The sequence below is a fragment of the Petromyzon marinus genome, chromosome 54, assembly GCF_048934315.1.
Source record: "Petromyzon marinus isolate PM22_M1 ecotype Great Lakes invasive population chromosome 54, UKy_Petmar_22M1.pri1.0, whole genome shotgun sequence".
NCBI lineage: Eukaryota > Metazoa > Chordata > Hyperoartia > Petromyzontiformes > Petromyzontidae > Petromyzon > Petromyzon marinus.
In genome coordinates, this window is record NC_133720.1 from 4,584,691 (window position 1) to 4,608,644 (window position 23,954).

The 23,954-nt window shown below is 50.7% G+C and overlaps 1 protein-coding gene across 6 annotated transcripts in view; it reads left to right on the forward strand.

Annotated features, from left to right (window-relative positions):
* The window catches only part of LOC116954145 (protein MTSS 2-like), a 91,759-nt gene extending 68,124 nt beyond the window's left edge, over nucleotides 1–23,635 (forward strand). For 2 of the 6 annotated variants that reach the window (XM_032974608.2, XM_032974614.2), the window contains 9 exons: nucleotides 3,788–3,945; nucleotides 6,660–6,767; nucleotides 7,405–7,502; nucleotides 9,445–9,667; nucleotides 10,112–10,225; nucleotides 10,937–11,086; nucleotides 14,344–14,523; nucleotides 16,982–17,138; nucleotides 17,712–23,635. In XM_032974608.2, the coding sequence (XP_032830499.2) occupies nucleotides 3,788–3,945; nucleotides 6,660–6,767; nucleotides 7,405–7,502; nucleotides 9,445–9,667; nucleotides 10,112–10,225; nucleotides 10,937–11,086; nucleotides 14,344–14,523; nucleotides 16,982–17,138; nucleotides 17,712–18,706 (2,183 nt within the window). In that variant the 3' untranslated portion in view covers nucleotides 18,707–23,635. The remainder of the gene's footprint in view (nucleotides 1–3,787; nucleotides 3,946–6,659; nucleotides 6,768–7,404; nucleotides 7,503–9,444; nucleotides 9,668–10,111; nucleotides 10,226–10,936; nucleotides 11,087–14,343; nucleotides 14,524–16,981; nucleotides 17,139–17,711) is intronic. The other 4 variants (XM_032974611.2, XM_032974610.2, XM_032974612.2 and 1 more) reach the window with 4 other exon arrangements.
* Nucleotides 23,636–23,954: the final 319 nt, after the last annotated feature.

Here is a 23,954-nt window from a genome sequence, read left to right on the forward strand (position 1 = left end):
CAGCCGAGCCAAGTTGGTGCCTTTTTAGAAAGGGCTGTAAACGTTCTTTCACGGGCGTAGCAGGAATGCCTTAACAAGGGCAGTGGACGAACTCCGGCGTAAATTACGCGTTGGACGCCGCCACTGGGCTGGAGGGGGGAAGGGAGGGGGGCCCAACTTTCCACGATCTTTGTTTGTGGCTCGACGGAGCGTCGGTGATGCCTAACGCTCTTAAGAATCGCGTCTCGCGTGTCCTCGCGTGTCCTCGCAGTCAACGCGGGGACGCTGGGGGCACACCGACGTGAACGGGTGAACGGGTTCCGACCGCAAGCAACATGCGACGTTGGGAATGTTTACTGGGAAAGTGACCAAAAAAAAAACAACCCCCCAGAATTCATTTTACGGCCATCTTTGTTGTTGTCGTAAACTCGCTGCCCCTCGCCATCTTTGGTCACAGCCGGTTGTTTATCCATACTTCACCACGCTGGGTCAGTGCAAGGTTGATGTTGATGGAAGGGGGCCCTGGGACAGCTTCGGCCGTCGTTCGCTGCCGATGACGGCCGTGCCGGGAATTGAACTGCCTGGGGCCCTTCGGGGGGTTCATTTTTGCGTAGTTCGCAAATGCCCTTGCATCCGCCGAAAAATCTTACCTTGAAATAATGCACATAGGCGCCTTACGCGAGGCGCTTCACACAGAATGAACGGACGGTAGAACGTATGAATGGTAATGGTGGTCGATGAGGTGGATAAAATAGATGAGAGGAAGCAATGGGGGAGAGAGGATATGTGATGTTGCGTGAATTTGGCGAAAGCTAAATTCGTGACAGTGAATTGTGATGATTGGATTGAGTGGACGGGCTTAATGAGTGATCGCCATATAATGAGAATATGAAGAGGGAAAAGCAGCAGTGGTCGCGGTTATGAGGGGGAGTCGTGGGGTGAGCTAGAGTGCAGAGTGGTAACCAGTGAGCAAAGGTGACTGCTTAATGTGGAAGGGGAAGTTTATTCCAGGGAGGCAAGAAGAGAGAGACAGAGCTACGGAGAAGAAGGAACAGAGAGAGAGACAGACAGCAGATATTGAGAATGTAGAGGGCGAGAAGGCAACGCGTGGAAGTAGTCAAGCGTGGCGAGATATGGTGGAGCGAGACCACGAAGGGATTTGTAGACCATGTTGTCGCGTAGCAAGCTGTAGCTCGAGGCACCGCGTGGCCTCGAATGCCATTCGCTTTCGACTAACAAACCACCTTGCAGTTTTCCCGAACACTCGAGCTCTTTACGCTTTTATATAAATGGTAATTCCGCCCTATTTTATGTTTTTATATACAATACTACGAAAGATTTTGATTCCCTCGGCGTGGAAATTCCAAAGAAAACGCGTCATACCGTAAATTGGCTGCGATGATGTTGAAGCACGAATGCAAGGCGCATGTGTGCGTGCATGTGTGTGTGTGGCCTCAGGGTGCACATAGCCTGGCACTTAGTGGCGAATGGCGGTTGTTGTTGTGTGTGCGCGTATGTGGGGAGCGGTAGTGTAACGGTCAGCGCGCTGCGCTACGAATCTGGCTACCCGGGTTCGATTCCCACTCATCCCAGTGACGATTGTCTGAACCGGTCCTTGGTCTCCCTTAGGTTGACTCAGCCTCAAATGAGTACCTGGTGCGGTGTGTAAAATCATCACCACTGGGGAGACAAAGGCGGCCGGGCGTGGTGTTGGCCACCCACAACCTCGTGTGCCTTGCCGGCCTTCATAGGTGCTCGCAAACAGCACTTGCCCCAACAGTCCGTTAAGGCTATCCGTAGAATATTTGTCTTTGTGCGCGCGTGTATATGTGTGTGTGTGCGCGCGCGCGCGATTCGTGAATGGAAGCTTGTGTTAGTTACACAATGAACACATTGTGCTCTTTCTTTGCTATTCACGACCTGTGGGCAAGGTTAATTTACGCGTCAAAGTAACAGCGAGTACAGTTACGCATTATTTTGCAAGAGCATTCAAGCAAACAGCATTGGAGAGCGGGGCACTGTCGCAGCAGTTGTTTTTTGCAACTGCGCTTCGCAGCTTCTTGCGCGAGTTGGATTCCCGGCCAAGGCTACCGAACTTGGCGGGTGATATCTGAACCGTGGTTGGGGCAGTCCGGGGGCGGGCGGGCGGGCGGGCGCGCGGGCGAGCTCTGTTCTTCACGAACCCATCGACCAGCGTGGGGAAGTATGGTCAATCAACAGCCCACCCACTCCCCCATGGCAATTATTATAAGCAAAGTATGATGTGGTCAGCCATACCTTTTTTGTTTTCTTCCCCCCCCCCCCCCCCAAGTGACCATACCGCATGGCTTTAGGCTGAATAAACCGAGCGAGCACCATGGCTAGGATCAGACACGCCCCAGGTCCCAGCGGTGAGAATGGCCAGGAATTAGATCCCGCGGGGGGCCTCTTTTGTGCTCCGCTCGGAACCCTGCTTAGCGGCACAGTCCCGGGGCCCTTGGAGAGGGGCTTTTGACACAAGAACAAGTTGCAGGGCACGCGCGATGACTTGTCACGATTCAGGCGTGCGGATCGATTTGAGAATGAATCCGTTTGCCATGTTTTTCTTGTTTTTGACCACCGTCTCACTTTTTTGTTGTCTCCCGCTCGCGATTTTGTTTTGCTTCGTCACCACGAATGTAACGTTAGCTCGTCGCTCGTATTACGCGTTTTGGTACGCGTGCGTGCGTGCGTGGGGAGCGGTAGCGAAACGCTTCGCGCGCTGCGCTACGAACCTGGCCGCCCAAGTTCGATTCCCGCTCACGGCCGACACCAGTGACAGTTATTTGAACCGGTCCTGGGCCTCTCCTAGGTGGACTCAGCCTCAAATGAGTACCTCGTGCGATGTGTAGACATCGCCACTGGGGAGACAAAGGCGGCCGGGCGTGGTCTTGGCCACCCGCCCCCTCGTGTGCCGTGCCGGCCTTCATAGGCGCTGCTCACTAACAGCACTTGTCCCACCAGTCTGTTCAGGCTACACGGGGGATCTTAGTCTTTGTGTGTGCGCAGGTGACAATCAACGCCCTGGAAATGAGATTCATCGTCCCGAGGGATATTTTCCGAGGTGAATTTTTTTAATTGAAAATACATTTTAAAAAAACGTCGACTGTCACACATTTGTGTGCCATCACCGTGCCATCACCACGCCGGCAGTATCGGCGGCACCATGCCGTCACCATGCTGTCACCGTGCCGGCGGTGTCGCCGTCACTGCTTCAGTGCGACGGTGTTTGTGACCGTGGCGTCCGTCAATCAATCAATTTTGACTTTGCGTGCCAATATTGCCCTCAATAAAGTCAGCACCAGTGCACTAGACGGGAACGGTACGGGGGGAGGGGGGGCATAAAGCAACAGGAATGAGAGAAGACACCCGTCCTGACCTCAGCGGTTTACACCGACTGACCAAAGTAAATTGCAATTGCACGTAAAATAAAGTGCAACCGTGCGCAATGAATCGCATGGGAAAGGTGAGTAGAAAAATAACAAATAAATAAAATACATGAAAAATAAGGATACTTTTCTTTTACGTTTGATTTTATGGGAAGGCAAGTCTGAATCGGTGCGCCTTGCACAGACCATGGAATTGACACGCTCAGCACGTTCTGTATGTCCGGTGGCAGGCAGGCAGGCAGGGACTTCCAGATTTTCAGGGGCCGAGCTCGCGAAGGCTCCGTTCCCCCCCTCCCCTCCCCTCCCCCATGCCCCGGGTGAACAAACAATCGTAGGCTTCGGCGGGCAAGCGTTGCGAGCCCCTCTGCCGTCCGCTCCCCCCCCCCCCCCCCGTGCCGCAGGCAAGGGCGAGATCCAGCCGCAGCTGGAGCACGCCCTGCAGGACGTGACGGACATGTACCTGCTGCTGGAGGAGACGGAGAAGCAGGCGGTGCGCCGGGCCCTCATCGAGGAGCGAACGCGATTCTGTTCCTTCGCGTGCATGCTGCGGCCCGTCGTGGTAAGGCCCCCCGGGACGGGAGGTGGTGTCGGTGTAAAAGCCGCGTCCGCCCCCGGGTCGGCGCGGCCGGGCGACGTGCGGCGCGAAAGAAGTTCGACGCGCCGCGCGCCGTACCCGCGTACGAACGTCGTCACCGGAATTTATCCGCCGAGGAAGGGGTTTTGATTTAGGGGGTGCGGGGGGGGCGAGGGGTGTTGGGGCGGGGGGGGGGAGCAATGTTGGCACCGTGTGTGGCACGGCGTGGTTATGAGGGCGGTGGACTGGCACTCTCGGCAGGCGGAGGAGGAAGAAACCCCCCCAGGCTGTCTGCCTTGGATCCGTTCCGTTGCAGGAATGTCTTATCGTTTACTTACAAAACGATGAAAATTTGATTTTTTTTTTTTACACTGCGTTTCTACATTTTGTGTTGCTTAAGTTCATTTCAGTTATAACTTTGTCCGGCGGGCGAAACGGAAAACGCAAATACTACAACTATTTATTGTACCGGGTAAGGCCAACTGAGCTACACAGCTCTTTTTCAGAAGCCACCTGGCCACGAACGATAAGTGAGTTTTCAATTTAGATTTAAAAGCGCACGGCTGCAGGAGGGGGTTGCGTTCTCCTGCCTTCATCGTTGCCTGCGACGAAGCCTGCGCTACCGCCACCGCTACTGCCTGCGCTGCCTGCACCGATCACGGCGCAGCCACGAAGGGGGGTGGAAGCATCGGTCGCTGAGCTGCACATTTCCGTTGCACGACGGCTCGATTTTTTTCTTTCTCCCTCCCCTTCGCGTTAAGCTGGATCCCAGATGCACGCCGCATTATCCGCTAAGCCATTGCGAAGATTGATGCATGGGTAAATCCGTTTGAATTGTGGACTCAGCCCTCACTCCAGTGGGAAGGTTTTGGGGGTCGGCTGTGAAGGATAGAACGCTCATCTCGGCTTTGAGATTAGTCACAATAGTCCACGAGCCCGGACGAGATATTTCACTCGTCGGCGACCGCTCGTTCCAATTTTTTTTATGTGGCCAGTAACAGTTTAATTGTGCGATAGCCGTATGAAATTAGTGGCGTTATCCAGTGTAAAGAAATCGTTGCGAATGGAGTTTTTTATACCTTAGGTGTGATGCCAATTTCTGCTCTGACCCATGGGCCATGAATTGTGGGATTGCGGATCGCAATTCTGCAATTGGTCTCAGGTCATGGTTTTGGCGTAACACTCCTCCTCCCTCCATCCTGAATCGCGGATACAGAGGCAACCGTCCCACAATTTGAATATCCACATTGATTTTTTGTTGCCACCGGCGCACGGCAAGTGCACTTATCCTCGGTCCCGAGTATTCACCACCGTTCCTAAACGTTGAACAAAAAAAATAAACCCCCCCAAAAAAATCTACGTTAACAATTTGTATAGCTCGTTTAAATGTGGCAGTAAAGTAAGCTGCTCTGTAATCACCATAACATTGCAGCGTTTTTCTAAAAATAAAACAGTAGATGTTAGTTCAGGCCCAATACGCGTGTTTTAAAAACGCCCTCATCTTGTGAGATATGGGTGTGTAAGAAACGGCACGAACGGGTTCACGTTCATCTTCTTTGGTTCTTTCGGTAAAGTCACGTAGAATGAGAATAAAATAATAAATTGATAAAATAAAATAACACAATAATAATCTCACGACGTTTCGGCCACAACACAAGCGGCCTTCATCAGGTGAAGGGACGAGACTGTCTGGTAGGACAGCGCTGGAGTGAAAGAGCCACGTTCAGATCACGACCTTTAAGCTGTGTGAGAGGAAACAAAGCGCCTTGACAAAGGAATTAGCATATAATTTAGCATTGAAATGGCTGAGTGATTAGCTTGTGACTGGTCACAGAAATAGCTATGTTAAAAGTTAAAGCATACACATCCGCAGAGACGTGATCTGAACGTGGCTCTTTCACTCCAGCGCTGTCCTACCAGACAGTCTCGTCCCTTCACCTGATGAAGGCCGCTTGTGTTGTGGCCGAAACGTCGTGAGAATATTATTGTGTTATTTTATTTTATCAATTTATTATTTTATTCTCATTCTACGTGACTTTACCGAAAGAACCAAAGAAGATGAATCATTGCAGTCACGAAAGCTTTAAATCGGGTTCACGTTCATTTTGTCTTATCGGGCGTGAGAGCAGAATGAGTCTCATTTAACTAACTTAATATTTTTATTTTATTTTACCAGGTAAGACCCCACTGAGCTATATAGCTCTTCTTTCAGAAGCGACCTGCCTGTCACAAATGATACATGGACAAAATTGGCTTATCACGTGGAAATGTATAGCAGCTAAATACTCTCAACGCGTGATGTTGATTCTAAGATGTGGAGGGGAAAAACCGGAGGACCCGGAGAAAAATCCACGCGACCACGGCAAGAGAGGCACACAAACTCCAAATATACAGCAGGTGTCAGGTTCGGAATCGAACCCACAATCTGCTGCATACCTGGCGAAGGAGTTAACACCCCAACAACAACAACAGCAACAAAGCAAATATAAATCAGAGTAAAACAAACCAACTGTAAAATCCCATACTCTTGGTTCTTTCGGTAAAGTCACATAGATAGAAAGAAAGAAAAACTAAATTAAAATTAAAAATGTTTTTAATTATAAATAAAAACAAACAAAATGCCAGTTGAGATTGAGCAGTGGGGGTACTGCTACCACCGCCGGGGATGAACGCGCCACGCGATTCTCCTGCGCGTGCAGGACGAGGAGCTGGCCATGTTGGAGGAGATCACGCACTTGCAGACCATCGTGGACGACCTGGCCAAGCTCACCGTGGATCCACACCGCCTGCCCCCTGCCAGCGAACAGGCACGCGGCACGGCAGGCTGTGCCCATTACCCCCCCCCCCCACATCCACTCCCCCCCATCCACTCAACTCATATCCACATACACACCCTCCCCTCATCCCCCCCCCCATCCACTCCCCCCTCCACTCCCCCCGCATCCACTCCCCCTCTCCCCCCATCCACTCCCCCCCTGCCCCCCTAACCCAATATCATTATCCGCGAAATTTGCTCTTCACGAGCACCTCCGGAGAGCGTATCCCTCGCGGATGACGGGGGAATACTGTCAACACCTGGAGGAAAACCACGCGTGCGAGGGGGCAACGCTCTATCCCATGCAGATGGAACAGGTGGAGTACACATTTGCCGTACCGCCTTCTCTTACAAAAGCAGGCTACTGGCACCCCCTCGACGACGCCCACGGGAAGGGGGTTTGACATATCACCATCACCATCATCACCATCACCATCATCACCATCATCATCACCATCACCATCATCACCATCATCATCATCCGCCAACCCTCGTCGCTGCCTCCACCCCCCCCCGGCGCTGCACGACGGCCAGCCACGTGCACAGCCGCCTTCGCCCGGCGATGAACCCAATAATCGATTTCCTCCTTGTAATCGCACTTCCAAATTGTTCCCCGCGGGACGGCGTAGGTGATTTTGGACCTGAAGGGCTCGGACTACAGCTGGAGCTACCAGACGCCACCGTCGTCCCCCAGCAGCTCCGGCTCTCGGAAGTCCAGCATGTGCAGGTGACACGTGCGGCGGGGTGCTTGACTGCGCTTTCTTTTTTGTTCTTGTTGTTGAGCCAGCTGCACTGCCTTCTCCCGCGGGAGCCAGGCTCTCCGTAGCACGTCCTCGACGGCCCCACGCCGTCAGGGAGCGGCCCTGCAGCAGTTTGGCGCGCCGCGCCCCTAACCCGGCGGCCCCGAGATCGATTCGCAATCGCGGGCCAACGTGCGAGCCGGTCCCCGGGGGTCTCTCCCCTAGGTCGACTCGGCCTCAAACGAGCACGTGGTGCGGCATGTGAAGGTCGCCACTCGGGAGGCAAAGGCGGCCGGGCGTGGTTGCTGGCCACCCACGCTCTCGTGTGTGTGCCGTGCCGGCCTTCATAGGTGCTCACTAGCGGCGCTTGCCCCAAAAGTCTGTTGAGGCTACACGGGGGTGGGGGGGGGGGGGGTGGGATCTTTGTTTATTGCAAGGGGTCAACGACTTTCATCGTGGCAACTCTAGCATCGCGGGATGAGTCGGTTTAGGGTGTGTTTTTTTAAATTTCAGATAAGTTGGCCACAAGCACAAACACTGGACCCAGTCGTCTGGCAATGTATTCTCGCGTGGGGTTATTCATGGTTAACCTTTTAAACGCTCCACCTACCTAGGTTACTTTCCATCTTACAATGATTCTCATTCGCAAAAGGGTGACCGAGAGGGTTGCACTGCCCTGCGAAGGGTACAAAATTGATTCTTCACCTAATGACACGATGCCAAATAGCACGGTCAGAATAAAGCTGTGGATAAAGACAAAACAAAGTGTACGAACGCGAGATTGTGAATCTCGGTGCTTCTGTGATGGGGCCCCTGATTCACATGTTATCGCAATATTTGTTCGAGGGTAAACCATGACTCAAGCGCTGCTGCTGTAGATTTGTTTTTGTGTTTTTTTTTTCCATCAAATCATCAGTCGTGTATTCATTCGAGAAGGAATAGTAACTGCATGAGATTAAAAAAAAAAAATACGTTTTTAATAACCCTAGTTGTCGGCGCACTGGTCGTGTTGCAGCGGCAAAAAAAAAGCATCGGTCGCGCTCCTGCTCCGATAGATTTGCACGGTGATGCAGCCGCCGTGGGGTCACCCCTCTGTGCTGGCTCATCTGCTTCGCTTTTTTTACGTCGTGAAAACGTCTTAAGGGAGATTAGAGTGGCGTGTGGACCACCCGAGTGTTCACCCGGCCACGGGCAAGTGCAGCGGTCCCGGGACGCCATCCGCCAAACGGTAATTTCTTTAAAAAAATAAAAAAAGAGAGACTCAACCCGGTCGCCAATGTACGCACGCACGTACGTACGTTGAACTTTTTTCTGCACCGTACGTAGCCAACCGTGCTAATGGGAGGTGCCAATAACGCCGTGGCCTGAACAAGGAGAAATATAAAATAGGTGACGTTTCTGGCAAACGACCGGTCTTCACAGCGCGGACAAAAAAATATATTTGGATTGGTATGTGCCATGGAGAAGGGCCGTTGCCGAAAACGCCGCCTATTTTAGATTTTCCCTTTTAAGGCCGCACAGTGTTGACGAGTGTGTCGAGTCGTTTCCTTTGCTCGTGGTCGTGCACCGCCGCTGGCAACGCATCGACGGCTCTGAGCGAGCTGCAGATAGCTTCAATTTTATTGTTTTATAATCACAACTCTACGCGAGCCCAACAAAGTGTCGGTCACCGAGTTCAACGCGTCAGGGCCCAGCGGGCGGCGGGAACTGGGCTCACTGCCCCAACCCAGATGTGTGCATCGATCGATTGTATCACGAGGCAGAGAAATCGTACTTGGCCAGCGTGTCGATGCCTTGCAACATGATGTCCTTCCCCCGCACCTCCGATGAGCACAGTTGGCTACGTACGGTGCGAAAGAAGAAGTTCGACATACGTACAAACTTTGTGATCATCGAGCGCACCCCCGCTCCACGCGTCTGTCCCTGCAGCTCGAACAGCATCCACAGCAGCGACTCGCAGTCGAGCGGCTCGCACCCCTACTCGGCGGTGTCGCACTACCGCTACCATGGCCTGCACGCGCACACCCCCGCGCTGCCCTCCACGCGCCTCTCCAGCATCTCCTCGCACGACTCCGGCTTCATGTCCCAGGACGTGGCCTACTCCAAGCCGCCCTCTCCGCTGCCCCTTGACGCCGTCAGCCAGGTCAGCCAGGTCAGCCGGGGGCCCGGTGCTGCGTGGCGCCGCCGCAGGCCCTGCCGTGCGCTTCAGGTGGTGCGCGCGGTTAACGGGTGGGACAGCGGGAACGGAATAAAGACTCGAGCGTGTGCAGCCCTGGAGTGCCGCGAGGTTCACATTTGTTTCCGTAGTCGATCCACCGCTGGACGAAGGCCTCCCTCCGCCACCGGTCAAGGGGGTTGGAAGACCGCCGGCCTGGGGCCATGCTGGCCCATGGCTCGACGAGTCTAAAATAGCTGCTGTGTTTGTGTTTTGGTGTTCTGAGAGTTATCAGTCTTGGTTCATTAGGCAGGGTAAGTGGCTCCGCGCTGCTCTGCCCCAAATCCCAGAGCGGTAATCCAATCCTCCCGTCTCGCCATGTCTCGTTGCAATGTTGTTGTTTGTTGTTGTTGTTGCCTGCTCGGATTTAAAACGCCGCAGAAGTCCCTGGGCTCTGCGAGCTCCGAGGCGTCAGAGCCGGGTCTCTCCGTCAGCAGCTGTGGCTCGCCGGCGCCAGCTGTGGTGAGCTCCTCCACGGGGCCTCATGCAGACAAGGTGAGCGTCTGTCCGCTCGCCGGCCATGGCGTGGACAAACGGACGGAGCCATAATCGCAACCACCAGCACGATCGCAACAACCGCCACCATAGCCGCGACCATCGCCTCCAAAGCCACCACCGTCGCCACCATCGCCACCACCTCCACTACTGCCACCATCACCTGCCCCACCCGTACCCTACCCATCCCCACACTCTCTCAAGCCCCGATGTTCAACTGTATATACGTCAGGGTTGTGAACGATTCAGCAACTCTCGCGATTATATGATATTTACGAATAGATTATTGTTTTGGCATGTAGAACCTACGCTGTCCGTGGGGTTTCTGTGATGCAATGCACCAACCGTGTGAAATTTATCGTGAGTGATCCACTCTTACGTCCACAAATTGATGGATGTATCGTGAGTTTAATTTTAGAAATTTGACAATTCGTCGAATCCCGAATATACAGTATACAGCACACGCTTACATTCACGTTTTTTTCCCTTTAAACATTTTGCACGAGATTTTTTTAAACTTGAAATTCCTGATTTTTCTACGTTTGTGTCGAAAGGTTCAAACCATCGTGCCGAGGTTTTGTTTGTTTGTTTGTTTGTTTTGCCGAGTTTAATTTACGTTGAACGGTGCCGCCATCGTCGTTCGTGTTTTCCTTTCGATTTTTGTTGAGTCTTCATCGTCCGTGTGCTGTTTTCGTTGTGTGCGTGCCACAGCCGTTTGTTTTCCCCGTGGCTGAGTGCGCCCTGCACCCAGCGCCTACCCCTCCCCGGGCGTGCCACCCGCGGCCCGCCTCCCTCCCTCCCTACTCCCCCGTGCCCATGCTGCCCGGCTTCACCCCATCCTCGCGCGTGCCCAGCTGGAAGGTTCGCCTCCCAGTCCATGCCACCCACACACGGGTCCACCTTCTCTGTGTGACCGTGCCACCCACACACAGTGCACATTTTCTGCGCGAGCATGCCACACACGGACACACAAAGAGTCCACCTTCTCTGTGTGACCGTGCCACCCACACACAGTCCACATTTTCTGCGCGAGCATGCCACACACGGACACACAAAGAGTCCACCTTCTCTGTGTGACCGTGCCACCCACACACAGTCCACATTTTCTGCGCGAGCATGCCACACACGGACACACAAAGAGTCCACCTTCTCTGTGTGACCGTGCCACCCACACACAGTCCACATTTTCTGCGCGAGCATGCCACACACGGACACACAAAGAGTCCACCTTCTCTGTGTGACCGCGCCACACACACTGTGCCGCTCAATAATTCGGGGTATTTGCCTCTTTATCTTGCACAGTTTTGGAATTGTTGCGGGGGTCGTCACGTACCTTGAGGAGAGAAACCAGAGCCCTTGCCTTTGGCACGCTGTTCCGTTTCTGCAGTAAACCCTGGATAAGATCTCGCCTTTGGAGTTGGACACATTTATCTGGGACATTGAGAAATGTTTCTCTAGACCCAAAAAGCCACGTTGCGGTCTGAGCTCTCCAAAGCACTCTGTGTACTCTATTCAAGCGAGAGCCTCTTTGGATTATTACAAAAAAGAATTGCGGTAAATGAAAAAAAGGGTATCTTAAAACTTGGATTTTTTCCTGGGACTGACTTATTCAAATAAATATGCTTCGGTATTTAAAAGGGTATGGCTGTGAAATCAACGCAAGTTACGAAGGTTAATTGCGCACTGCTCTCTGAATCCAAGAAATTGAATTGGATTCCTATCCACGGCTAACATCGGTGGCAAATATCGGAAGCCACACTGATTAGTGTGGCGAAAACGCGGTCGAGCAACCCCCAATGAACCCGACACAGCATGGGGAGCCATTCATCCAGCAGTGGATTGACAAAATGGCGATGTTATCAAGGTAAATAACGTGCCTCCCTTCTTATTCTATGCCCCCACCCCCGCATGTGAGGTGTGCAACGGCACAGGCACAGCGTGACCCCTCCGTAGCCTCGCCCAATGAATCCAGCTGAAAACAAGGCTAGTCGGCCATCCTGAAATGAATACCAAATTAATGGTGTTGTGTTCGGCGCCTCCGAGATTCGAGCGTTGCTCCTGAACGCCGGGAAACCCGGCAGGTGCTTCGGCACATGCCGTGCTCGTATTTCCGCGCCTGTCTGATGGTGGCAATACGCGCTCACTCTGTGGCAATAACATCAACAGCAACAAAAAAACCGTTGTCGCTTCAGCGGTGGTGACTTCGCCACAGCACTTTTTGTGCCAGGATAGGTTCACGTTGAGGCCATGCTGAGCGCTGAAGACACCACCGGTCGGAGGTAATGGGACAAACTCAGGTGGCGACAGTGATTTAGTACGGCCAATGAAGAGCAACTATGAGAGATTTGCGCGTAAACAATTTGGACATTGAGTTGTTTTGGTCTGAGAGTTGATAAATTGCAGCTATACCCACCGACTCACCCACCCACTGCCCCACTGAACCAACTACCCACCTGCTCACTCACCCACCCACACACTCACCTGCTCACCCACACACTGCCTCCAATTTGATATTCGGCACAGCGTGGTCCATGGTTTGATGGTTATAGCCACGGCCTCCCTGGTAGTATGGTTTATGGACTGAGATCACTTGTGCACTGTGATATATACACACTGCTGTTTACACTCATACCACCCATAGTGTGCATACCGCATGAGCTAACTATGCGAGAGGCCATGGAGAATTAATATATTTGTAAGATATAACTAAATAATGCCCAGTGGATTTATTAATGTTTTTTCACTGTCAGCAAATATCAGTTTTGCTCACATATCCATTACATGGTAGGTGTTATGGAATTGAACACAGGGTTGTTCTTAGTTGCCTTGGATTACATTGAATATCTATAATCTCGCATCCAAATGCTCATAAGGGACATTCATTGGGATCCTCATTTGAAAAAGTCATCACGATACCCAAATGTCTCATTTAGGACTGTGCCAGGCACCCAACTCTGTTATTTCCAAACTAACTCGGGCGTTGTTGTACAGTCTCCAGCTTGCATGCAACGAGGCAGTCATTAACTGTAAATAATATGTAATGTTCAGTGGCCAGAATGTTGGTAATGATGTACCCTGCGCGCACCATCTGGCCGAGGTTGGGGCCATACCAGGAATAATCTCGCCTGCGCCGCTTAAAATAAATTCCCCCGGTATTTACACTTTAAAGAGGGATATGTACCGTCACGTTGTGTGGCTTTACATTTGTAATTTTGAACTGGGCAAAGATTCAACGGCGCACTTATCGCCCAGTTTATTGAAACGGAGATTTTAGTTTTTTTCCTTTTCCCCCTTGGAGTGAAAAGCGGAGTAAATGTGGTCTTACACGGCGGATATATGCGGTCTCACACGTGCCTCCACTTTACGTCACAGTGGTCTGATTGTGTTTTACGTAAATTATTTGGCGTTTCCGCCGCTGCACTTGCGCAAGCACAATTAACAAACAACAACAAAAACAACAGAAACTATGTGTGTGGCCTAAAAAGAAAAAAATATATATATAGACACAACGGCCAATGTTTTAGGCTCGTAGCGAATATATAATGCGTACATGTTTACATGCTTAAATGACTGTGGGGGGAAAAAAGAATGCCTCGTGATGAACGAATCAACCTTACTCTTATTTGGGAAGCGTAGTTCTCCGTGGTGTGGGAAAAGAACTCGGATCACCGTACGTGGGGAGTGAGTGATGATGATGATGAGTACTTTAGAAGAGATCCCCATTGCCTGATGTTGGGGTTTAAATCAGGGGCAGAGCCAGGATTTCAGCCCGGGGTAACATTCAACAAATGTTAATTTCAAGAATGATTAGCGAGTCAGGCTGTTGAACTAGACGCCATCGGTTGGCGACACGCTCTGACAATGCAGTTGCACGGAGTTCGCCAGACCGAGTGTCGTACACTTACACGCAGAATGTCACCCCTGTCACCGCCCCCTGGCCCCGCCCCTGGTTTAAATGCAAATGGCCAAGATTGGCAGGAGGTGTGCAAAACGCAGTCGACGATGACACGTGTGAATGGCGACACGTTTGAACGGCGACACGTGTGAACGGCGACACGTGTGAACGCGCGCGAAAAGCCTCCGTCTCCGCTCGTGCCGTTCCGTGCGCGTTGGCTCAGGACTGGTCGAAGCCCGGGCCGTACGACCAGCCGATGGTGAACACGCTGCAGCGCCGCAGAGACAAGTCCAAGGCGAAATGCGGGGACGCCGAGAAAGGGGCAGACGGGGACGCCGCCGCCTGCCAGCCGGACGAGGGCCAGCAGAGGCCCCGGAGCATCGACGTGCCCACCGGCATCAAGGTGCGTTTTGAGTGGCCGCCTGCAGCCGCGTTTCTTCCATTTTGTCTCGCCTTTTTTTTTTGTATATATATAAAACGAAACTCAGTTTAACGCGTTTCGCGAACGATGTTATCCGTAAAAACGATTTTTTTGTGTATTAGATCGCGTAAATATGTAAATGTGTAGTTAAACCTGCCACCACCCGACACAGCCAATGAGTAAGCGTGCCAATTCGTTACTACTTCAGCACACCGGTGTGTTGAAGAGTAAACCCACAGTACTCAAATTGTAAACTCCTGTGAACCATTTTCCACTTATTTATTACTCATATTCTTGGTTCTTTCGGTAAAGTCACGTTGAAGGGAAACAATAAAATAATAAAATATATAAACCAATAAAATTCTCACGACGTTTCGACTGTAACACAAATAGCCATCATCAGGTGACTGTAACACAAACAGCCATCATCAGGTGATGATGTCGACCTAGGGGAGGCCCAGGACCGGATCATCATCAGGTGATGATGGCTGTTTGTGTTACAGTCGAAACGTCGTGAGAATTTTATTGTTTTATATATATTTTATTATTTTATTGTTTCCCTTCAACGTGACTTTACCGACAGAACCAAGAATATGAATCACTGCAGTCGCGAAAGCTTTAAATCAAAATGTTTATTACTTGTTAGTAGTTTGCGCCAGTCAAAGCTTTATTCTCCCCAATATCGGTGGAGTTCTGGGGATACTTCGGTAGTTCAAGCACTTGATAGGATATGAGACCACGTTGCAGATCATTTGAAACATAGTTTTTCACGATCAATATTATGATTCATAATTCGTTTCTTTTGGGTCAGATCGTCGCGTAGATATAATGCCAAGTATTCAACTATAATCCTCCATCATCCAACTGAGCCAATCAAATAAAGTTGTCACTCGATAGCAAACGAATTTCTTTAGAACTGCTTTTTGTGTTTAGGCTTTTGTCCTTTCCCCCACACCTCCGATTGGCAAGGTTGGCTACGTATGGTGCGAAAGAAGTTTAAAGACAAAGATCCCCCATATAGCCTGTAACAGACTGTTGGGGTAAGTGCTGTTAGCGAGCACCTATAAAGGCCAGAATGGCACACGAGGGGGTGGGTGGCCAGCACCACGCCCGGCCGCCTTTGTCTCCCTAGTGGCAATGTTTACACATCGCACCTGGTACTCATTTGAGGCTGAGTCGACCTAGGGGAGGCCCAGGACCGTTTCAGATAATCGTCACTGATTTTGGCCATGAGCGGGAATCTAACTCGGGTCGCCAGGTTCGTAGCGCAGCGCGCTAACCGCTACACTACCGCTCCCCACGAGGTTGGCTACGTATGGTGCGAAAGAAGTTCAACACACATACATGCATACAAATATGGAAATGTTTTTGTTTTATTGGGAAATAAACAGGAATGTTGAAAGGCAAGCCACAATTTGACAATGTACATTCGACATTTTGACCGAGTTTACATTTAGCATCTTCAGGCGTGAACAAAAGCTCGGATCCCGCGTGCAAGGGGCTCTCTCTTCTGGTTCGCTGCTGCTGCTGCTGTTGCTGCGAAGTCTACGCCGTAGCGAGAGCTGCCTGTTCCCGCCTCCAGTTGCCCTCCGTAACGCTCCACACGCGTCGAGCGTGTGGAGCGTTACGGAGAGACGCCGGTGAACGACACACGACACCGGATGGGAGTCCCCCGTGCCTCCGTGTGTGGTGCATCGCGAGGTCGCATGCGATGGAGCAGACGTTGCAACGGGGGGGGAGCAGCAGAGCTACACATTTTTGTTGACGCTCCGTCGTGTCGCACTCCCAAATGCTGATGTCCGTGCTGGCTTCATCCTTTCCACAGAGATACGCAAGGCCCGTTGATGCTTACGACCTCATTTTGAGCAAGCGTTCTCTACGCATGTATGGATGCATGCAGAACTTCTTTCACACCTTACGTAGCCGGCCATGCTCATCGGAGGTGGGGGGGGGGTGAGGGGGGAAGGACGACAAACTAAACACAAAAAGCAGCTCTAAAAGAAATGAGTTTTCAATTTAGATCTCAAAGTGCACACCTCAAGTGGCTTCCTAACACCAGAAGGAAGCCCCCCCTTGACAATAGCCAACTGACGAAGCCCGCGTCCGAGTCCGAACCGAAGACGGAGAGACGGAGAAGAATCCGGCTCGCTGGCTTCACTGCGTGGTGTCTCGGCCCGGGCGAAGCGCTCACAGGAGGAGTGCGGCGACGGTGATGTGGCTCTGCCCTCGTCGGCGGGCGTGTTCGCGCGGGATGCCGCGGCTGCTGTCCGGACGACGTTGCTGCATGCTGCGCGCCCTGCTCCATGCGCTGCGTGTCCGGCATGAGCGTGTCGCTGTGTTTGCTGTGCGTCTCTCCCGTGGCCGTTCTGTGATGGCCTTTTGCGCCCGCCTGTCCCCGCCTGTCCTCCCCTGTCCGCCCCGCGCCCGCCCGCCGCCACAGGTGGGGGAAGTGAGCGCGAGCGAGTTGGCCCTGGTGCTGAAGCGCGGGCTTCATCTGGAGAGTCAGAAGAGCAATCGCGACTCCATGCAGGGTTCGAGCGGCTACAGCACACAGACCACCACCCCCTCGTGCTCTGAGGACACCCTGCCCTCTCAAGGTATGAGAGGCCGAAGATCTTAGTACGGGACCATGGAAAGGGCATTTTAATTGAGCCAGTATTCCTAAGAGGTTATTAGCACGAAATTAACTTAATTATTAGCTGCTTGCTGCTACCGCTGCATTGAGAGTGGTGCACGTGTACAAATATCTCTGGCACCCTTTTTTGCCAGTATCAATATGATGAAAAAGAAAAGAATAGGCTTTGCCTTTTTCCGGCAAGAATACAGATGGTGTCAAGATGCTCAAAAAAACCAAAGAGATACCCGTCAGAAGGCATCAAGTCTGAATTAACTACACATGCGTGTGGCAAAACGTGCAAATGTGTTTTGATATTTGCATGCATCATAGTAGATGCCTCGCAAACAAAGGGGCCCCACAAATACTTCTTGTGCACTCGAGGTGGCCGCGTTATTGCTTCACGGTGACCAGACCTGGCTGACGTGTCGGAGGCGTGAGGTTTACTTTTTAGCGGCCCTTTGGCCACAAAAGCCTCGGCGCCCAACTGCATTTAGACAAACACCGTGCAAAACGACTAACAGCTAAGAGCGCGCGCTTTTTTCCCCCCTTGCAGTTTCAGATTCTGACTGTCTCTCGGTGAACGGTGATGCAGAGCTGGAACCCGCCGTGGAGTTTGACCGGTCGTGCACCATCCCTCGCAACAGCGACCTGAGCCAGTCCTACCGCCGCATGTTCCACTCCAAGCGTCCGGCCTCCACCGCCGGCATCCCCAACTGTGGCGGCGCCGCGACGGCCGGCACCCCCGGGGTGGCCACGATCCGCCGCAACCCGTCCAGCAAGCCCCTGCTCCGGCGAGCGGGGTCCGCGGCGGGGCCCATTCCCATCCGCCCGCCGGTCGTCCCCGTGAAGCCCCCCGCCGTCCCGACGCTGCCCGGCAGCCTGTCGCCCTCGCACGCCGGCAGCGACGAGTCCCTGCAGCTGAGCGGCGGCAGCGCCTCTCCCAGTAGCGGTAGCAGCGGCGGCGGCGGCTGCGGCGGCGGCGCGTCTGAGCCGACGCGAGCGTCGCACGGGCAGCGTCCCGGCTCGCCGGGACGCGACGGCTCGCCCCTCGCTCCCGAGCACCGCCGCGGATCCCCCGGCCACTGCGACGGCGCGCAGGAGCACAAGCGAGGCGCGTCCCCCGTGATCGGCAGCGTCGGCTCCTCCACCGCCAGCGACTGCGGCGATCCCAGCATCGCCTCCTCGCCTTCCAAATCCGACGGAGCGTTTTCGGTTCAAAGCAGCGCCCCCGGTTCTCCTACCTCGCCAGTCCCTGCGGCGGAGACTCCGAGGCGGATCGCGGCGCGGGAACGCGACGCAGTGAAAGACGAGCTGTGCGGCGCGGAGAATCAGCAGGCGCTCGTGGTGGACAGCGGCGCGCAGGTTTCCCGCCACCATGGGATTTCGCCCGCGGAGCCGAGCTGCCCGCTGGGGGTGAAGACCATCCCCGTGTCTCCGTGCCCGTCGCCCCCGTCGCCCTCCCAGGGCGAAGACGTGCTGAGCTCCATCCGCCGCGGAGTGCGGCTGCGCAGGACCATCACCAACGACCGGTCTGCTCCCCGCATCTGAGCCGATGGGGACCCCCGGATACGTGTCTGCCCCGCGGTTTCACGAACGCAAGCGGCGCCCTCTCAGCCGAGTGACGTGCAGACGTCAGCCCCCCCCCCCTCCGCCCCCCCCCCCCGTAGCCCCGTGAAAGGAAAGTCTAAAAACATCGATGGAAGCAGCTGGACCATTACAGTCCTTTGATGTCTTACTCAATTGCTCGAGTACGCCCGCAGTGTAAAAATATAACACGTTTGCTGACGTGCATTTGACAGGCCAATTAGAAGAAATGTACGTCATATAGTTACACGAATATATCAGATAGGAGTTGGTCTCATGAGTTTCATCAGGGATCACTTCCCTCCCACGGATATTCTGCTCCGTGATTGTCACCGCCGTTAGTATTACTGTGTTGTATCGGTGGCAAGAGATGGGACAGATTGCATCCAACAAACGCATACATACACACACCCCCCAGGGATTCATTTCCTGGGCTCACAACTCCTGATGCTGTTTGGGGATCCTATGGAGGATGATGAAATGGGGCTGGATGATGCCCCTGGTGATTTACTCATGCAATAAGTCACATTGTGATTAATTAATATTGTAAGTGTATGTAAATTACTGAAACAAGGAATTGGGAATGTTTTAAAAGGCAAAATGTGCATTGTGCTCAATTACAAAAATGCAATGGAATCCTGGATTACGCAATCAAAAATAAATATATTTTGGGTTTGTAGAATCACGAGTTGAGAAAATTAACCATCTCGTCCAGATACAAAGTGCAAAACTTTAGACGTGTGTAAAAGCTCAAATGCTTGGCTATTTGAAGTTACAAATATTATTTGCATCGTGACGGTTCGACCATTAAAGGTGTAAAAATACATTAATTTCGGTTAATTTGAAATTTACAAAAAAATATATATAAAACTATAAAGTAAGATATTGGTGCAAATCCTGGTCCTTATGTTCGATGGTTGTTGAGCCAATAGCTGAAAACAGCATTACTATTGACATAGTCTGCAAATATTAACCTACGTGCCATAATAATTCTTAGCAATCGTAGTATTTGGAGAGAAGGTGAACATTAACAAATGCAATTTCAGTCGAGAGAATATATTCTATCCGGTATATTTGGGGGAGAATAAATGGTTAAACATAGGTGGTGGAGTGCTCACCCATTCCATACCATGAAGTGGTGGTTTTGGCGTGTGGCATCAACCAAAGCCACCGCTCTGTTGAAGGAGAGATGCAGAGGAGCCGTTGACTTTGTCAATCTTCCTCCGACATCCTCCCCTCCGAATTAGTGTCCGTCAATGTCAGCTGCAAGAACTTACAGCAATAAAACACTGAAATGTCTCTAAATGAAAAAAAATCTTTAAAAAATCGTTGCAAAAATCTACGACTGTTTATTCAAACTGTGGGACACATATTTAAACGGCGTGATGTCTAAATCCGATAACGAGTATTGATATAGCTTTTTGATTAAAGGCAAGCTGTTTACTGCTTGCATCATTCCTTCTGGCTTTGCAGCCAAAGGCAATGTTTTACTACAAGCATGTGTGGTTAATGCGGACTCGATGCCTTGTGATGGGTGTATATTTGCTGTTTGAACATCTTGACACCACCTGCATTCTTGCCGTTTTAGTGTAAAGCCTGTTCTGTTTTTTCCCCATCATTTTGATACTGGCAAAAAAAAGGGTGGCATAGATATTTGTACATGTGCACCACTGCCAACGCAGCAGCAGCAGCAGCAGCAAACAATCAAGTTCATTTCGTGCCTGCCACCACTTAGGAATACTGGCACGGAACACATTTCCACGCTGTAAACTACACTTATAGAGGAGACTCCAATGCACACGGCTTTTGTCAGCAGAGCGACCGCCGCACCTGAACGTCCGTCCGCGCGCTGCCGTCCTGAGTGACGGCCGCAAATGAAGTCACGCGGTTTGGTTTGGCAGAGGCCCCGCCAGTCAGCTGGGTCCGTCGACGCAGAGAGGTGACTGATCCTCCGCGCACGCTCCCGTCGGTTGGGAAGACGCGTCGCCGTGCCCATCGCCCCGATGCCTTCCCGTTGCTCGGCGAGACGCCTCGGGCACAAGGCGAACCGCCCGGCTTCGCTGGCCAGCAGCGGGCACGGGGAGGGGGGGGATAACGTTGTGTAACTGTGAAGGTCACTGCTTCTAAACTGGCTCTCCTGTCACCTCGCGTATTCCCAGCCGATTGGCGACGTTAAGATGAGTTTGAATTATTGGAGGCCCATGGAAAGAGATTTTCAAGTGGTTATTGTGACTTTGAAGCAATTCATGTTTGCGTCTTCGTTGTGTGTCGAAGTGGAAATTGTTTAGTTCAACATGCAATCCACGGTTAGCAATAAACTGCGGTAAAACGTTGGAAGCAAAACTTAACGATATTTGAGTCCTGTGCAGTGTGATGCATTGTTTGGCCTTACCTTGTAGTCATATGTATACAGCAGTTGATCGCCTGCCTTATCGTTGTAACTCGTCGTTGTTTTAGACCATGGATGCTTTATGACTTTGACGTAATTTTTTCCTGTAAAAGGGGAGCTGTTCTGACCTGCGTTTCCAAGTCGTGGAAATTTTTTTTACTCTTGTTATATATCACAGTAGGTGACATGTGTCTGGGACCCTGGTGTTTTGGCTGTGTGTTGAAAGACCTATAGAACTTGCATGCAGTTTCTAAATACAAGTAGGATTTTGTTGCAAAATTACTGAAATGTAATATTTTGACCGTTTGATTTTTACCTTTTATCTGATGTACATTAATTATTGTCGTGGCCTAATGCTCCTTAATATTCACAGAACAAAAACACGCTTTTGAGGGGTTTCATACACAATGTTTTCCTGTCATTAATCTTCACTTTCCCGCGCACTTAGAGGGTATACACACGTGTGTCCACCACAGTTTTGTTCCGAAAAGTGCGCATACGACATTTCAACAAGGGGGCAACTTTGTGCAGGCCATTGACGGAAGATAATTTAAGCAACACGAGACAGCTTTGCGTACCAACCACAGTCCACAACCACCCGTCCCGCGCTCTATAATTGCCTCTTTGCTGCTTCCTCCATCAAATTAGTTGCAACCAACTAGTCTGTAGCTCCCACCGCCTTCAAAAATGTAGCCCTTATTATCTTCAATTCCCAGGCAACAAATCACAACTACGACTCTCACAACTCCACTTTTCCTTAACTGCATTTTGTCTTGACATTGTACCACTCATGGATGCATATTTTGGGTTTGTGTGTGTGTGTGTCTTTACAATTGCTGGAACTGTGTATGTAATATCCATGCAAGTCCCACCTCTCCCACGCGTGCACGCACGCACACACACACTCGCAGAATTGTAGAGGGATAGAAATTAGTTGAGAGCACAATTCACCGAGAGCACTGAAGTGTTGTTTGTTGAATATGGAGTAACCGACGTGTAAATTGTAACCAATTTAAACACAAAAAAGTGCTGAGTTTTTGTTTCGTGTTTTTTACGTTATATAAAAAGTCTCAAACCTTGTTATTGCCCCCTGGTGGAAGTTCAAAGTTCACAATCATCGTCTGTTTAATGCCTGTAATTTTCTGTTACCGCTATGGGAAAATAATAATCGCCCAGGTCGTGCACGTGATCGAGTTAATTGCGATAATGCTGGAGCTCTGCGACACACGTCTAACAGGGCAACCTTTCTTTTGTACTAGATACTAATGCATCGCGAAAGTTGACAGCATACACAATAAATATGTAAATATGCTTTTTACTAATTCCTTTGCATCGGGTATGGGCATGTTAACGGTGGGAGTTGTTTCATACAGATCCAATGAGCAGCGACTTTTCACTTACCAGTTTACTCAGGTCGATGTTTTTTTTCTCTCACAAGACTGACCTTGCACAGCAGTGCCGACTGAACACTCAGTTTAAATGCCCGTGCGACTTAGCATGGCAGTGCCAACTAAAAATGGTAAACTTACGTTGTATTCTCGCCTAACTAGCTTACCGACACCCACTGAATTACATGAAGCAAGTAAGAAACACGGTATTTTCATACTTGCTGCGACAAAATAGAAATGTAAGATAGGAATGATTATAGATTTGAAGTTTTCGTGACTGCAACGATCCATACTCTTTGGTTCTTTCGGTAAAGTCACGTAGGTAGAAAAATAATAATAATAATGAAAATAATAAAATGAGTTTACCCACGAATGCAAAGTTCCACCTGAAGTGTGTTTTTTCTCTTGAGAAATACTTTAGTTACAATTAACGACACTGCGAAGGCTTCGGCAAAGATGTTGGTGAAAGTGGCTCGATATTGCTATGCTTTTAGGCAAAGGCAAAACCTTTTAAAACAGTCTGCCTCAGCAGCAGGACCACGCTTTCCCACCTGACGATGGACGCTTGTGTTGCGCCCGAAACGTCGTGATTTATTTTATTTTACACCTACTACGTGACTTTACCGAAAGAACCAAAGAGTATGGATTCCTGCAGTCACGAAAGCTTCAGAATCAAGATTAAAGCAGTCTTCTTCTTTACATACTGTGTCATATGGGGCATCACAGTGTATCTTTCTTCTCAGGTCACATCTGGCTTTTCAACGCTATTCAAACTTTATTTTTCTCTCGGCCAAGGTACACAGCAGGTCTTACAGGATGTAAAGGAGCATTTTGCCCTGTACTTCAAAACGGAGATGTTTGCTGTAACGTTGATAACCTGTAATACTTATAATGCATATGTATTGTTGACTAAATATGAAAACTTGCTTGCAACTTTTCCATTATGTTTTGTATCCCGTGCCAATGTTATATTCCGTGATGTTTGATAACATTTTCCTCGTGGCTATTGCGGTTGGCATTGTAGTCGCTTAAGCTGCCATTAAATTGCCTGATGTTACATCATTACTGCATTTAATCATGAAGGTAGTGTTTTGAATAAAGTTACCATAAGACTGATGTACTGTATTTCATGGAGTTCGTGGATAATAGAAAATCGCATCTTACATTTCAACACTCAGACTAATTTGAAACGCATTGAGAAATGATTATCTTGTATTAAATTATAGTGTGTCTTTCGAGTTGTGCTGAGGAAGAAAATCATTTACTGTATGTGAAAAGGCATAATCTCAAATTTTAAAAATTAACGCACTCAACACGCAAAGTAATATTTTAAACGATCCTTTACAGTACACTTTCTAAATTTACGTTCTAAAACTATTCACTTAAACTATTAAACCATTTTTTTTATTTTACCAGGTAAGGCCCACTAGCTACA